The sequence below is a fragment of the Peromyscus leucopus genome, chromosome 7 (assembly GCF_004664715.2).
Source record: "Peromyscus leucopus breed LL Stock chromosome 7, UCI_PerLeu_2.1, whole genome shotgun sequence".
In the NCBI taxonomy this organism is placed as follows: domain Eukaryota; kingdom Metazoa; phylum Chordata; class Mammalia; order Rodentia; family Cricetidae; genus Peromyscus; species Peromyscus leucopus.
Genome location: NC_051069.1, coordinates 51,963,338 through 51,978,563, shown reverse-complemented (window position 1 = coordinate 51,978,563; position 15,226 = coordinate 51,963,338). Strand labels below are relative to the sequence as shown.

Sequence of the window (15,226 nt, the reverse complement as noted above, 5' to 3'; positions counted from 1 at the left end):
AAACAGTGTATATCTCTCCATGTAAAATATATATATATACACCTAAAATAAAAATCCTGTTTTGGACCTAGTCCAGTCATCATCAGAGAGACATCTTCTCACAGCTGATGAGAACAAATGTAAAAAGCCATAGCCAAACAGTAAGCACAAAGAGAGTCCGTATTGGAGAATTCCACTAGGTCCCTCCCACTGAAGCTCAAGGTAACCTATGGAAGTAGGGGAGGAAGAATTGCAGGAGACGGAGGGGTCAAAGACACTAGGAGAACAGAGGCCACAGAATCAAGTAAGCAGGTCATGTAGGGACTCACAGAGACTGAAGAGGCAACCAGAAAGCCTACATGGCTCTGTACTAGATCCCCTGCTTATATATTATGGGTATTAGCTTGGTGTTTTTGTGGGACTCCTTAACAGTGGGTATGGGGGTGTCTCTGACTCTTTTGCCTGCTCTTCCCAGTTGTTTCTTCCTATTGGGTTGCCTCACCCAGCCCTGTTATGAAGGTTTATGTCTAGTCTTACTGTATCATATTAAAATGTGTTCCATTGCCGGGCAGTGGTGGCGCACGCCTTTAATCCCAGCACTCGGGAAGCAGAGGCAGGCAGATCTCTGTGAGTTCGAGGCCAGCCTGGGCTACCAAGTGAGTTCCAGGAAAAGGCGCAAAGCTACACAGAGAAACCCTGTCTCGAAAAACCAAAAAAAAAAAAAAAAAAAAAAAAAGTGTTCCATTAATATTTCTGAGTGACCTGATCTTTTCTGAAGGTAAATAGAGGTGGAGTTGATCTGAAAGAGATGGAGGGTAAGGGAAACTGGGAGAAGTGGATGGAGGAAAAATAGTGATCAGGATGTATTGTATGAGAAAAGAATAAATTTTAAAAATAAATAAAAATATACATATTAAAATAGTAATCAATTCTTCCAAATCCAATTCTTACATACAATTTCTGTTCTTTGTGGCTTCAGAGCAACATTAAGATTCATTATAAAAATGTTATTCATAATTTTTAATGCAAGACCAATGATTTGTAAAATCAAAGGAAATGGTAAGAACAGAAGTAGAACATTGCCTTGGGAATTGGTTAGGAAACTGACAAAGCTGAATTCTTCCCTTCATGGGCATTAAGGATTTGAACACTTGGGATTACAGTGGTATTTCCATAATGAATACAATTAAAAGTCTTGAATGTTTAGCCACTGGGACATAAAAACTGTAGAAATAGTTCTGTGATTCCTTTAGGTTTATTATACCAGGCATGAATCAATACCCAAACTGTTTCTTATAAATTATCCTTTTTAATGAAGAGTCAGTTGACCCTGCAATTTTTTTTATATCTTTTACAAGGGCATGTCTATAATTAACATCCAAGTGAGATGTTTATAATGTTTCCTCTTGAATCGAATGAGACAACAAAAATTCCTTTGTGTATGTATGGAATATTAGCTGAACTTTATCAGAAGAATATCACCTTGGTTATAAGTGAGGGATCTATCTATAAAAGAAAGGTATAGTAAAGCACCAGTGGAAAGACTACAGTAAAACTCCTCAACAATATCTCTTCTCAACCTGCACATGTTTATGCACATCTGCACTATTGCTGATTTGTCTCAATTCTTCTGGTCTCATGCTCTATGCAAGAACAACATCAATTTCCTGCTAAACAAAACCATGTTTCTATTAGAACATGATGTTTGCTACCAAATCTTGCAAATTTTGCTTTCATTATTACTCAGACATTGAAGAGGGGACTTCAGTAAAGGATTAATTGCTAGGGCTTTTGTAAACAAATGTCAGAGAATAGGTGGATAAACAGAAGAAATTTATTTACTAGTAGATTTGAAGTCTAGAATTCAAAGAACAAGGTTCTGAAGTTGATGGTCCAAATATCTTACCTTTACAATTCTCCTTTCTTTCAGATTATTCAACAACATGGGAGCAGTCAACCAAACAGTTATATCAGAATTCATTCTTCTTGGACTTAGTGAAGATCTAGCTCTGCAGCCCTTCATCTTCAGCCTCTTCCTGTCCATATATCTAATCACTACCTTAGGAAACTTGCTCATCATCCTGGCTGTTACCTCTGAGTCACAACTACACACACCCATGTACTTCTTTCTATCAAACCTGTCCTTTAATGATATCTGTTTAATCACAACCACAATCCCAAAGATGCTGGTCAATATCCAAGCTCAGGATCAGACCATCACATACACAGGATGCCTCTCTCAGGTGTGTCTTATCCTGAATTTTGCTGGTATAGAAAATTGTCTTCTTGCAGTGATGGCCTATGACCGCTATGTTGCTATCTGTTACCCTCTGAAGTACACAGTTATCATGAATCCACATTTCTGTGTAATGTTGCTTCTCTGCTCTCTGTTCTTTAGCATTATACATGCTTTATTCCACACTCTGATGTTGTTGGGCTGTCTTTCTGCACAGAAACTGAAATCCCCCACTTTTTCTGTGAGCTGGCTCAGATCATCAAACTTGCCTGTTCTGATAATTTCATCAATTATCTGCTGGTATACACAGTGTCTGTCCTATTTTTTGGTATTCCTGTTTTGGGAATCATTTTGTCTTATATTCACATTGTCTCTTCTGTTTTAAGAATGTCATCCTTGAGAGGAAAGTATAAAGCCTTTTCAACCTGTGGATCTCATTTGTCAGTTGTTTCCCTGTTTTATGGAACAGGTTTTGGAGTACATATTAGCTCTGCATTTACTGACTCTGCAAGGAAGACTGTAGTGGCTTCAGTGATGTACACTGTGGTCACTCAGATGCTGAACCCCTTCATCTACAGCTTGAGAAACAAAGACATGAAGAAAGCTTTCAAGAAATTAATTAGTAAGATAACATCTTTTTTATAATCTATCATCATTATATCAAAATCATAGAGTAAACAAAACTTACCAAACACTCTGTGAATCAATTTTGATCTCTGCCATTTAAATGTTATATAACAAGTAACAGACATAATAACGATGTACATTTAACTTCATTCAAAACCAGACATCCCAGTATGTCTAGCTCAGTGATTTAATATATGCTTTTTTGAAGAAAATATATCTGTTATGCTCTTAAGAATGAAATGTTTAAACTGATGTTCTAATTTTATCAAACCCATTTTGTGTCTCAGAGTTAGCTATGGGGAAGAAATTATCTTTCATCAAAATTGTAGTAACACTTTGAAAATGATTTACATATGATTTTAAAGGTAGATCCTTGTGTAATGAACCATGAATTTATCTATACAGTGTCATAAAGAAGTGAATGTTCATGTACCAAGAAGCAATGGCTGATTTATAACTTTTATTGTTTTTTAATTAAAATATGAGCTGGCTGTTTGGAACCTGGGGCTTATACAGGGACACTTGGCTCAGCCTGGGAGAGGGGGACTGGACATGCCTGGACTGAATCTACTAGGTTGAACTCAATCCCCAGCCGAGTCTTTGTCCTGGAGGAGATGGGAATGGGGGGGTGAGCTGGGGAGAAGGTAAGGGGAGCGGGAGTGGGGAGAACAAGGGAATCCATGGCTGATATTTAAAATTAAATTAAATTATAAAATTTAAAAAAGAAAAGGAAAAATATATATTTAAATCTGTTTTTATATATTTATATATGAATATATAGATGATGATGATAGATAGATAGATAGATAGATAGATGATGGTGATGATAGGTGATAGATAGATAGATAGATAGATAGATAGATAGATAGATAGATAGATAACCTGCTCAGTTTTTATAATATTTCTTGTACATATATAATTTCATGGTTGAATTCATGGTATTAAAAAATAAATGAAAGGCTCTCTTCTTTGGAAAAAAATTATTTCTCTTCCCCTCAGTATGCCTTAGCTAGCTGTCTGTAGTCATTTTCTAAGGTTGGGGACCTCTGAGATTTCTGCCATTCCATGTTTACATATATGTTGATGACATCCTTGTCCAGGTTATGTTTAAGTAAGCCATGTTGTTGTCATATGTCATATTTGCTTGGAATAAAGCAGTTTCCACAGATGAATCTTTCCCCCAGATTATCTATGTGGGTGCAAAATCATAAAACAGGTAAAGAAGTAAAACAAAATGATTTTAAGAAAAGGCATTGTATCTATTAATATAGTTTTTTTATTGATGCAACCAGGCATTTTCTAATCAATGTGCACCCCTTCTGCTGTACTCCTTGTCATTATTAGGTAACATTATCCAGACCCCACCTCATTAAAACTATCCCCAAAGAAAATTCAATGCAATTTAGTGTCATGATATGATTTTCTTTAAAATATTGGATTTTGATATTCATCCCAGCCTAACTTTCAACTTACAATCCTGCTTCTAACTGAGAAGGTGATGTACTTTAGGCATGCATGGCAATTTTGGCTCTATGTGTTCCTTTTGACATTATTATATCTTTAGTGAATTTTGAGTCATCTTGTGATTCTAATCTTTAAGCTTCAAAATGAGTTATGATGTCCATTTAAATGATTACCTTGTATATTCAATGCTGTATGAATTCTTATTTCATTTGGTGATACTAAAGAAAAAATAATGATTCTGGTAGTCAAAATTTTGGTCATTGATGTTCTATTATTATGAGTACAGGTATTAAATATTCTTCTACATATATTGTAAAAGCATCAGAATTTACTTGTATTTTGGAAGTAGAATTGTTAAGTTTATCATAATTTGGTATTTCCAAAATCTTTAATCAGTGGATGAACCAGTATAGAAACCACATAGGTTTTCTTGGTTTTGTAAATCATAATTCAAATACATTGTCTACTCTGATAATATTGTGAATGTAAAATCAGGTCTAAATGACACATTTCGTTTTCTGTGAGGTAAAATTCAGTTCACATACTTAGTGCCACTTAAAATCTATTGAAATTCATAAATTTATAGTATTAAACTGATTGTGTGGTTTGCAAATAAAATTAATTCATTATACTATTTTCATCTAATTGTAATAGTGGACCTTTAAGAAAAGCATAGAAGGGGGAAAGATAGAAAGGCCAAGAAATATCATGTTGTGGGCAAAATAAAGTCATTCCCATCATGAACTCATGGCTACCTCACATGCATACACTGGGTCAGTATGAAAATGGCTCATCATTGCCGGTGGTGGTGGCGGCGCACGCCGGTAGGATTTGCTGAAGGAGGCGGAGGCAGGAGGATCATGAGTTCGAGGCCAGCCTGGGCTACACATTTTAGCCGGGCGGTGGTGGCGCACGCCTTTAATCCCAGCACTCGGGAGGCAGAGGCAGGCGGATCTTTGTGAGTTCGAGGCCAGCCTGGGCTACCAAGTGAGTTCCAGGAAAGGCGCAAAGCTACACAGAGAAACCCTGTCTCAAAAAAAAAACCAAAAAAAAAAAAGAAAGAAAGAAAATGGCTCATCATCAATGAGGCAAGGATAGAAGAGGGCTTCATGAGTCTGTCACAATCACGGCTGAGCTATTTGTCACTGACAATTTAAGGACTAAGGGAACATTGCTATCAGTTATACCCATTGTCAATTCCACCAGGCTATAATGAATATTTCTAATTCATTGAACAAACAGCCCTATGTAAACTAAATATGGCACCAACCAAAATCAAAAGTCATAATCTTGCAAAGAAACTGGGAAGGATAGGAAGATTGATTAGGATGGAAGGAAAATAAGAGACAGTAGGGAAAGAGAACATTCAGAATCTGTCATATACATATATGAAATAATCATGGTACAAAATTGATCAATAAAAACCAAAAATACAGAGGGACAAAAAGACACAGGGAAAGGGAGAGTCAGAGACAGAAAGGGGGCATTCTGGGAAGTAAGCTGATGTCAGTTACCTTTCAGATTGATCTTTATTAGGAAAGTCTTCTGACCACAGTGAACTGAAACATCGTTTGTCCTTACCATGGAAAAGTACTTAGGAGAGATAAAAAAATTTATACCAGAGGAAGCTTGATGGGACTTTTAAAGAAAATAGCAAGTCTTTCTTCAAAAACCCAGAAAGGAGCTACATTAAGAGAGAAAACTTGAAGTGGAACAGTACTAAGAAAAATAAATAAATGACAGTTAACATGAGAGGGTCCGAAGAAAGAGACAAAGCCTTCATTTTATTGAAAAACAAAGGGAAGTGCTTGCTTTATAGGTTTTCAAGAGTATGTTGAACATCCTACACATTATCATCTAGTCTGGCTGAGCTGACACACCAAAAGTTAGGAAGGCAAGAACAGAGACTAGCCAGGATTTAAGATTGTCTTCAGGTCTATGGACAAAGGCAACTAAGATTTCTGAAAGCTGAAAGTGAATCACAAAGAACTGTTAGGGACTGGGAGACAGGCATCATGGTGGCATGACATCTGACCGGGGAAGAAAGACATTAAGATGGCATATGGTCTAATGCTTTGGGATTTGTATATATTGTTAATTTAATCTATACAAGCATCTCAATTTTTGGATTAATTTACAGTATGTAGTCGATACCTATGCACAAGAGCTTAGTTTAAGTCTGTTAGTGTTTACCTTCTTGGACACTTCTCAGGTAATATTATTAACAAAATCCCTATTTTGCCCTAGCAGTGAGCCTAATAATACCTGAAATAGACCTTCATCTCTGGTGTGAAGCAGAGATCTGTATTTATTTTGTTTCACTGAGCCATCCATGTGTATAATGTGGCACCATTCATAAATAAATATTTATTAATGTATTAATTTGCCTTTATCAAAATAGTAGGACTGTTTTATATTTTTTTCATATTAATATGAGTTGCTTTCATTGCTACACTAAATTGGTCAACTAAATCTAAGCTATAGATAATAATAAATGAACCCTAAAGAGTTTCAAAAACAGAGACCTTGTACCATGTACTAATGACTTACTGCTAATGTGTAGTTTTTGCAATGATGTTTATAATCCTAAATCATAGTTTATATTTCTGTGATTCCCAAAGATACTTGTGATACCAATTTTGCCTTTTTCAGTCTGTCGAGTCTTCTCTTGTTATATTCACCTCTTTTTTTGCATATTTCAATGCAATTTGCTCACATAAATAGAGCAAATTGAGTTCATTGATCCCTTGATAGTAAAAGCAAGCTTGGAAAGTGTTCTGGTTTAAATGATTCTTGTGTGTGTGTGTCTGTCTGTCTGTCTGTTTGTCTGTCTGTCTTTTTCTCTCTCCCTCTCTCTCTCTATCTGTTTGAGTTAAAAATTTGCCAAGTAATTTGCAATTTGACTGCTCTTTTGCCAAATCTTTCCTGGGACAGTTCTGAAACAGAGAAATATGCCTCTCACCAACAACCAGTGCAAATTCATTCCATACCCTCAGGAAAAATAAAGAGAAAAGTACTTAATGATAGCATACATTCCATCCTAGCTAATGCCCAGAGAGTAATCTTCCTTCAACAGTAAAGCTTATTAACTTAAAAGGACGTTAAGTAAACTACCATTCTTCTTAAAGGAATTATTACCCAGGATCATCTTCCACGCCTGGCAAAATTATGCATTTTTAAGGAATGGGGGTGCTTCGTGGCAGGCAGATTGTCATCCAGTGCTGCTACCTTCAGTTGCCTCTTAAAGTTATGCTCTGCCTAACGTCTGGGTGAAAGTCTGGTTGTCTACTTTTGTTATGGGTTCCTAATGTCTGGTCAGTCCTGGAGGACAAACATTAAAAGAAGCTTATTCTAGCATTTCCAAGTTTCATTTATTTTAACAGTCATGGTTACACTGTTATTTTTCTTTGAGGTATATTGAAGGCATAATTATAGCTAAATCCTACTTTATGTTACTTAAAGTCCCCCTAAGAAACTTTATTAGTAAATCCTGTATAACATCAATTCCATTACCATGAGTTTCTTCTACATCATTTCTAGTGATATAGGAGAATTGTGGGGTAATAAATTGTTGTTGTAAAATGTATACCAAAAAACTTGCTTAGGACATACTGTTACACAAATTAGAATTTCATACAATAGTAAATTTATTATTTGATAATAATAATATTATTAAAGCTTAGAATTATTGAGAAATTTTCCGCTAATATTTGGTCACCAAAATAACCACTAATTAGGCTCCATTCCTGTAATAAGAGGAGAAATCCCTGACTTCCATCAGCCATTAGGCCAATCAATGTATAAAGAATATGCATCTTGGGGCTGGAGAGATGGCTCAGAGGTTAAGAGCACTGACTGCTCTTCCAGAGGTCTGAGTTCAAGTCCAGCAACCACATGTGGCTCACCATCTGTAATGAGATTGTGTCTTCTGCTTGCAAGGACACATGCAGACAGAACACTGTATACATAAAAAAAAAAAAAAAAAAGAATATGCATCTAATGAGCAGCTCAAGGTGGCAGCTCAGGCACATGACTGTCATTAAATCCTGGTCAGTCTCTTATCAGGAAAAGCTTAATTATTCCACGTTGTCAAGATGACCCTGGCTAACAAATATTGGAAAAGAACATTGGTTTCCTTAAGAAATATTTCTGACAGTATCCTTCTTGTGTAAGTTTTCCATCTTCCCAAGTGGCTACAATTGAAATCTCTGTGTTTTAGTAGTTCAAACTGTAACCTGGGGCCAACACCTGAGAGAGGTTTAAGGACAGCAGCATATATGACCTGAAGTCAGCTTAAAGATACCAGCACATGTGGAATGCATTAAGTGTATATAAATTAGAAAATTCTTCTGGTCATAGCTGGCTTCATTTTGGGCATTAGTCAGAGCTACACACCCACTAATATTTATTAGCTTCTTTTTTATTAATCTCTAAGTGTCCATTGTGATTTCTCACAGGGGAGACATATAAATCACAAAACATTCTTTCACAGTACTCCATAACATACAATCACACACAGAGAGAAACACAAAGAGAGACAGTCAAAGAATAAATAAATACATAAATAAGCAAGTAAATGAACTTGAATATAATATCTTTAAAAACATACATAAATATAATACCTCCAGCCCCTAAGACAGATATAAGGCTCTGGCATCTAAGTTTGAGTTCCCCCTGGTTATTAGAGGAACAATAATATGAATATAATTAGATAGGCTTAGCCTCTCAGGGTCAGTGCATTTACACTAGAAGTACTCCTTGTTGGTGAGAAGTGTTGCTTAAGTATTTCAGCTTAATTCGAAAGAAATGATGTTAAACCTTTTGAGAACTGAGCCCTTAATGCTACAAAGGGTGCAAGTAGCCCAAACAGTTATCACTTTAATTGGTAATGATTCTCAGCTCAGGAAAGATAAAGCCTGATTCTCTATCTAGCCATGATACCTTTTTTTTCTGAGAGCTTATTTACTGAATTATGAATCTGCTCTATCTGGGAATACATTTTTAATTTCATCTTCCAATAGGGTAAGATTATATGGAAAAAAGTAAAGGGAGATATTAATGTAGTCTCTCCTTTTTCTTCTCCCATTATCTCCTCCCTAAACCTTTGACCTTCAACTTGTTCTGCCTGAAAAATGTGCTGCGGTAAAGGTGGTACAGAAATTGTGGTACTGGCCAACCAATGACTGGTCTGACTTGAGACCCATGACAGAAGAGGGAGCCCACCTCTGACATTGCCTGGAGGACCAGGACCCAGAGGCTGCACAGTCCAGAGACCTAGGATAGAACAAAACACAACTGGCTAAAAAAGTCAGTTGTGGAAGTCCACAGAGTTTGTCTAGTGAGACCATACTCAGGGCCAGAAAATCTGAGGTTGCTCTACCCAGCAAGACTGCATAATGGGATGATTTGACCACAGACATGTTTACCAGGTGTTTGAAAGGGTCTACACTTGGCTGTACAGTGTACTTTGAACTTGCAAGGGGGAAGTCTTTTGCCTGTCCATTTGATGTATTATAAAAAGCCCTTTCAAATAAACCTCTGGCCTTTTGGGTATTGACCCAGGCCCTCCTGAAGCTATCCTGTGTCTCTGTCTTTCTCCTCTTCATCTAGGTCTATCTTTCAATCTAATATTTTCTAATTCCTCTCTTCCACCCAAGAACCCTTCAATAGGTGGGAACAGGTCAAAGCTTGACTCCCACAGACTCCCACATATGGTATCCAAACAGGGACTTGAGTATGGAGGATAAAACAGATGGAACACTGCAGGTAAGGGGCATGCCCAGTAATTAATTAAAGTTGAGGTGGTGATATTCTAATATTCAGGAGTAAAATTGTAAATATAAAGCAAGTAGTTAAAGTTAGGCTACAGCAAGCATCTCTCTGTGTCTGTGTGTGTGTGTGTCTGTCTGTCTGTCTGTCTGTCTATCTATCTGTCTATCAAGTTAGGTTTAGAATTGTAAAAATGTTTTGGTGAAGGTTGAGAAATATAGGCTTTAGGTATAGGAATATGGTGAAGACTTAGGCTTAATAGAAGGTTTAACTTGGGTTGGGGTGGAGTAGTTATTCCCAAAGCACAGATGGGATCTGAGAGGCAGAGAGCAGCAGCCTGGACCAAGCAGTCGCTGTGAACTTAGCAGTCTTAGCAGCTTCAGAAGCTCTAGAAGCCACAAATAACAGCAGAGCCAAGAACCAGCACAAGCCATGGAGTTCTGTCTGCTTCTGCTGTGAAGAAGTCATGGAAGGGAGTCTAGTCAGCCAGAGTGCTTTGTGGGAGCTGGATTGACATGGCTTGGGGCTATGCTCAACACTGACAACCAACAGAGATGCCACAAAAAAAATGGTATACCAGCAACAGCAGATACTTTGGATGCCAGCAGCCAGAGCAAGTCTGTCACCTGGAGCCAGAGTCCCCAGTGGCCAGAGTCAAGCAAGGGATGTCTGGAAGAATTCAGGCAGAGTGGAGTGAGCAGCTGGAGGGCAAGTGTGCAGGGTGCCATGGCCACTGCACAAAAGACGAAGCCTCCAGAGAAAGATTCCTGAGGGGCATACACCAGGAGAGCCAGGGAACAGATGCCTCTGAGTCTGAGAATGTTCTCGGGACACGGGTCCCTGTGGTGGTGGGGCAGCATCTCCCCAAGGCAAAAATGCAGCAGAGGTAGTTCAACCAACCCAGGGGAAACCGTTGGCTGACAAAACGTCCAGGTGAGATGTGCTGAAAGCCAAGAGCAGCCCAATCTCCCAGAAACACATTGAAGCAAAGCCATGTATGTGGCTGCCCTGGGGTTGGCATTTGGCTGTGCAAGTGAGGTAGGTTACAGAGGACGCACAACCATTGGTAGAGCAGGTAACAGAGCCAGGGTGCAGCAGCTGTGACTGGCAAAGGCTGGGTTTCCTTCCAGACCCAAGGTGCTGAGTAAGAGCCTTATCTCATGGCAGCAGGTGGCATTTTGAGCCCAGGCAGCTCAATGCAATTAAAAGCCTTCTAGCAGTAGGACACAGGGGTCTTGGGACTTGCAGGCCAGAGAGGTGACCAGGACTATAAAAAAGCTGAATGGGAACACAGCTAGCAGCCAAAGCCAGGCAGCTTCTCTTAGCTGGTAGCTTTAAGAGACAGCTTTCTGGTTCATGCTGCCCCATCCACCTAGTAGCTTTGCCCTGGGACAGAGAACCTAGGGGAAGACTGCCATAAAATGCTGATGTAATTGAAACAGAAGTTTCAGAACTGGGTTGCATTAAAGGGAACTGCAACAAAATTTTAGCTATCGGTTTCTTCATATTTGGAACTTTAAGACTGGCACCAGAAAGCTTTCAGTGGAACACAAAGACTGGTATTAGAATTAACTTTTTGAACTTTTCATACTTAGAGGTGGAATTAATATTCCTCATTCCTCAATCTCTTTAATTAAAATTTTTTTCTTGTTCCTTGAGTGTATTAATGTTAACTTATATTAATGTACCTTATGTTTTGTTAGCAAGAAATAAAAAAGTTCTATTAAGAAATTGCTTTTGGATATTTGCTAAACTTTGTAAAGTGTAAATAATTCTATTGAGAGTTTTCCTTTGGATGTAAGTTTATGAGAATTGTAATTATGTATAGTAATATTTACATTAGAATTATGATGTTAACCTGTTAATGTTAATGGTGATGCTAAGGAAACTTTAGATTTCATGCAGTTGCATCAGGAGTTTATTGATTTCAAAAAAGGGGGGCTTGGTGCAGCTAAGACTGCTGTAGTCATCTTAGACCCACTCAGAAAGGCCATTCCGTCTTTATCGTGCTCTACTTCTTTACCAGGTGATATAGTAGCCATAAGGAGCAAGTGTATTACTATGATTACTACAGCTATTTGCAAGCTCTTAGTGGAAAAGCTGATTCAAACTTGCATAGAGTTAAGCTCTGTATCTTCATATTATTAATAAGGGGGAACTGTGGATCATACAAAGGCTATCTAGTGAGACCTTACTTAGGGCCAGAGAATCTGATCTTGCTTTACCCAGCAGGGCTGCATAATGGGATGATTTGACCAAAGGCATGTTTACCAGGTGTTTGGAATAGCACACATTACCTGTGTGCTGTGATTTTTATGCTTTTTCTATATTGATCTTTGTTTGCTTCTTTTCCACATACAGCATTATATTGGGAGAGTTCCTAGTTAGACTTTGAACACATCCCTCATTCCTTCTCCATTATGAATTAGTCTTGTGGCATCTTCTGTTCCTTTTTCCTTCTCCTTTCAACCTTTCACCATCAATTTCTTTCCTAAGTATCAATACATGTTGATAACCAAAAGCTAAACTGATAAGAAGGTCACTTTAAGTTCATATACTTAGCCTAGCACTGGCATTTTTCTTCTACATATTCTTCTTCTCTACAGCATCCCTCTGCATTTCCACAGAAGTTACTATTACAAAAATGAGAAAATGAAATTGATGATTCAGAAATCTACCCAAGCCAGAGAGCCATGTCACATTACGACAGAACCAGTCACAACCAAAGTCTCAATCTTATGACAAAAAAGTGAATACTTCTAATCATTCTTTTCCTTGGGGAATTTCAGTATCTTCCAAGAGGCTCAGTTTATGAAGCAAAAGACCTTTGATTGAGTGGATTTGCTACATTTAGTAGTTCTGCATTGTATTACCACCCCTGATACATGGTTGCAGAAATACTTGACTTTCTACTTCTGAGAATGGTAGTCAGATGATTTGGTATTGCTCACAATAGACTAATATCTCATTGTTTTTCAGTCTTCAAAGTATTCCTTTTCTAACTCAATCAAATTTTCTTTCATGTTATGGCATTCAATGCATCTTCAAAGCACTTACTTTTATCAAAATTCTTAGCTTTACATAATTATAATAATGAGTATTGATCACCTAAGAGTAAACTTGTGGGTCTGTCTGGGAGCAATTTTTCTAAACTGGGTCAATTGTGCTGGGAGGACCCACCACAATTGGTGGTGCTCCGTTCCACCAATTGGGAAGATAGAAAGAAGAAAACTGTGTCAACCCTCAGTATTCATCTCAATTCAATGTGAACAGCTGGGTCTTGCCCTTGACACCATGACATCTGCACCAGGGTGAAGAGTGCACTCAAACTGTAAGTCAAAATAACTGGCTTTTCCATTGGTTACTTTTGTCAGAGCACCAATCAGATGTAAGCTCTCAACTACTGCTCCCAAACAGTGCCTGTCTCCCTGCCCAACTTTCCTCACCACAGGTGATCACTCTGAAATTATAAGCAAGCCACTAATTAAATATTTTCTTTAAAATTTGCCTTTGTGGTGGTTTTTCATCACAACAATAAAACAGTAACTAAAGGCACTATCTTAAAACACTCTTCCATCTCATCATCTCATTTCATACTTAATCCTCCTACCCCAGTCACTCCTCTGTTTCTCCATAACACATTTTATTTCCCCTTCCTTGAGATGTTGCCTCTGCTCTACTTAGCCTTTTACTAAATACCTATCACCTGTAGTTTGCAACATTTCTATTGAAGTATTAAAAGCTAATATCCACATATAAAAGAAAAACAAACTACACAAAAATTCTCGAAAAAAACAAACAAACAAACAAAAAAAAGTAATATCCACATATAAAAGAAAACATACACTCTTTGTCCATTGGGATCTGGGTTCTCTTTTTAGGATAATTTTTTTCTATCTCCATTTTTTTTACCTGTGAGTTACACAATATTATTTTCCTTAACAGCTGAATAATATTCCACTACATTAATGTACCATCATTTCATTATCCATTCATTAGTTGGTGGCCATCAATACTGTTCCAATCTGGCTATTATGAATAGAGCAATAATGAATATTGATGACCAAGTATCTCTGTAGTACAATATAGAGTACTTTGGGTCTGTTTCCCAGAGTGTTATAGCTATATCTTTTGGTGGATCTATTATTCCTAGCTTCCAAAGGAATATCCACACTGATTTTTGTAGTAGCTATACAAGTTTGCAGTCCTAGAAGAAATGAATAAGTGTTCTTTTTCCCCTGAATCTGTGACAGCATATGCTATTTGATTGTTTGTTTGACTGTTTTTTTTTTTTTTTAATTAGCTATATGCCAATGCATTCTCACTTGTGGAAAATAGAATCTCAAAGCAGATTTCATTTGCTTTTCTCTGATATCTAAGTATGTTGTACATTTCTTTGAGTGTTTCACATTCATTTGTGTTTCATATTTTAAGAACTATATATACTCAGAAATAGACAGTTCTAATTGGGTTAAATATTTTGGGTATTTTTGTGTTAAGGCTTTCTTTTTACACATTTATATGCTTTGAATATTAACCCTTTATCAGGTATATAATTGATAAAGAGCTTTTCCAATTTTGTAGACTGCTGCTCTGCCTGAATGATTATTTTCTTTGCCATAGAGAAGGTTTTCATCTTCAAGGGGTTCCATTTGTTAATTGTTGGTCTTAGGACCTGTTGTATTGGTGTCCTGTTCAGAAATCTCTTTTCTGTGCCAATGAGTTCAATGCTACCCCTACACTTTTCTTTTCAATAGACTCAGAGTATGTGTTCCATCTGGACTTGAGATTTTACAGGTTGATAATTTTTTTAAATTTATTTTTGTCTCATATATTACATCCTGACTTTAGTTTCCTCTCCCTCCTCCCATCCATGTCCCTCCTACTCTCCACTCATAGTCACTCCTCCTTTCACTTCAGAAAAGGCATGTCTTTCAGGAATATACACCAAACATAGCTATCAGGTTGCAATGAAACTAGGCACCACCTGTCTTACTAGGGCAGACAAGGGAAATCAGTAGGAGGAAAGGAATCTTTAATGAAGGCAAAAGAGTCAGGGAAAGCTCCTGATCTGACTGTTAGGAGTCCCACAAGAAGATCAAGGCTCATAAGTGTAGCATATATACAGAGGGCTTCCTGACTTTCACTTTC

General features: G+C 37.5%; 1 protein-coding gene across 1 annotated transcript; it reads left to right on the top strand.

The window, feature by feature from the left end:
* Positions 1–1,922: 1,922 nt before the first annotated feature.
* LOC114688468 (putative gustatory receptor clone PTE38) lies at positions 1,923–2,860 on the top strand. Its single transcript, XM_028863067.1, is given in 2 exon segments — positions 1,923–2,412; positions 2,415–2,860. Coding segments are annotated over 2 exon segments (936 nt in total).
* The last annotated feature ends 12,366 nt before the right edge of the window (positions 2,861–15,226 follow it).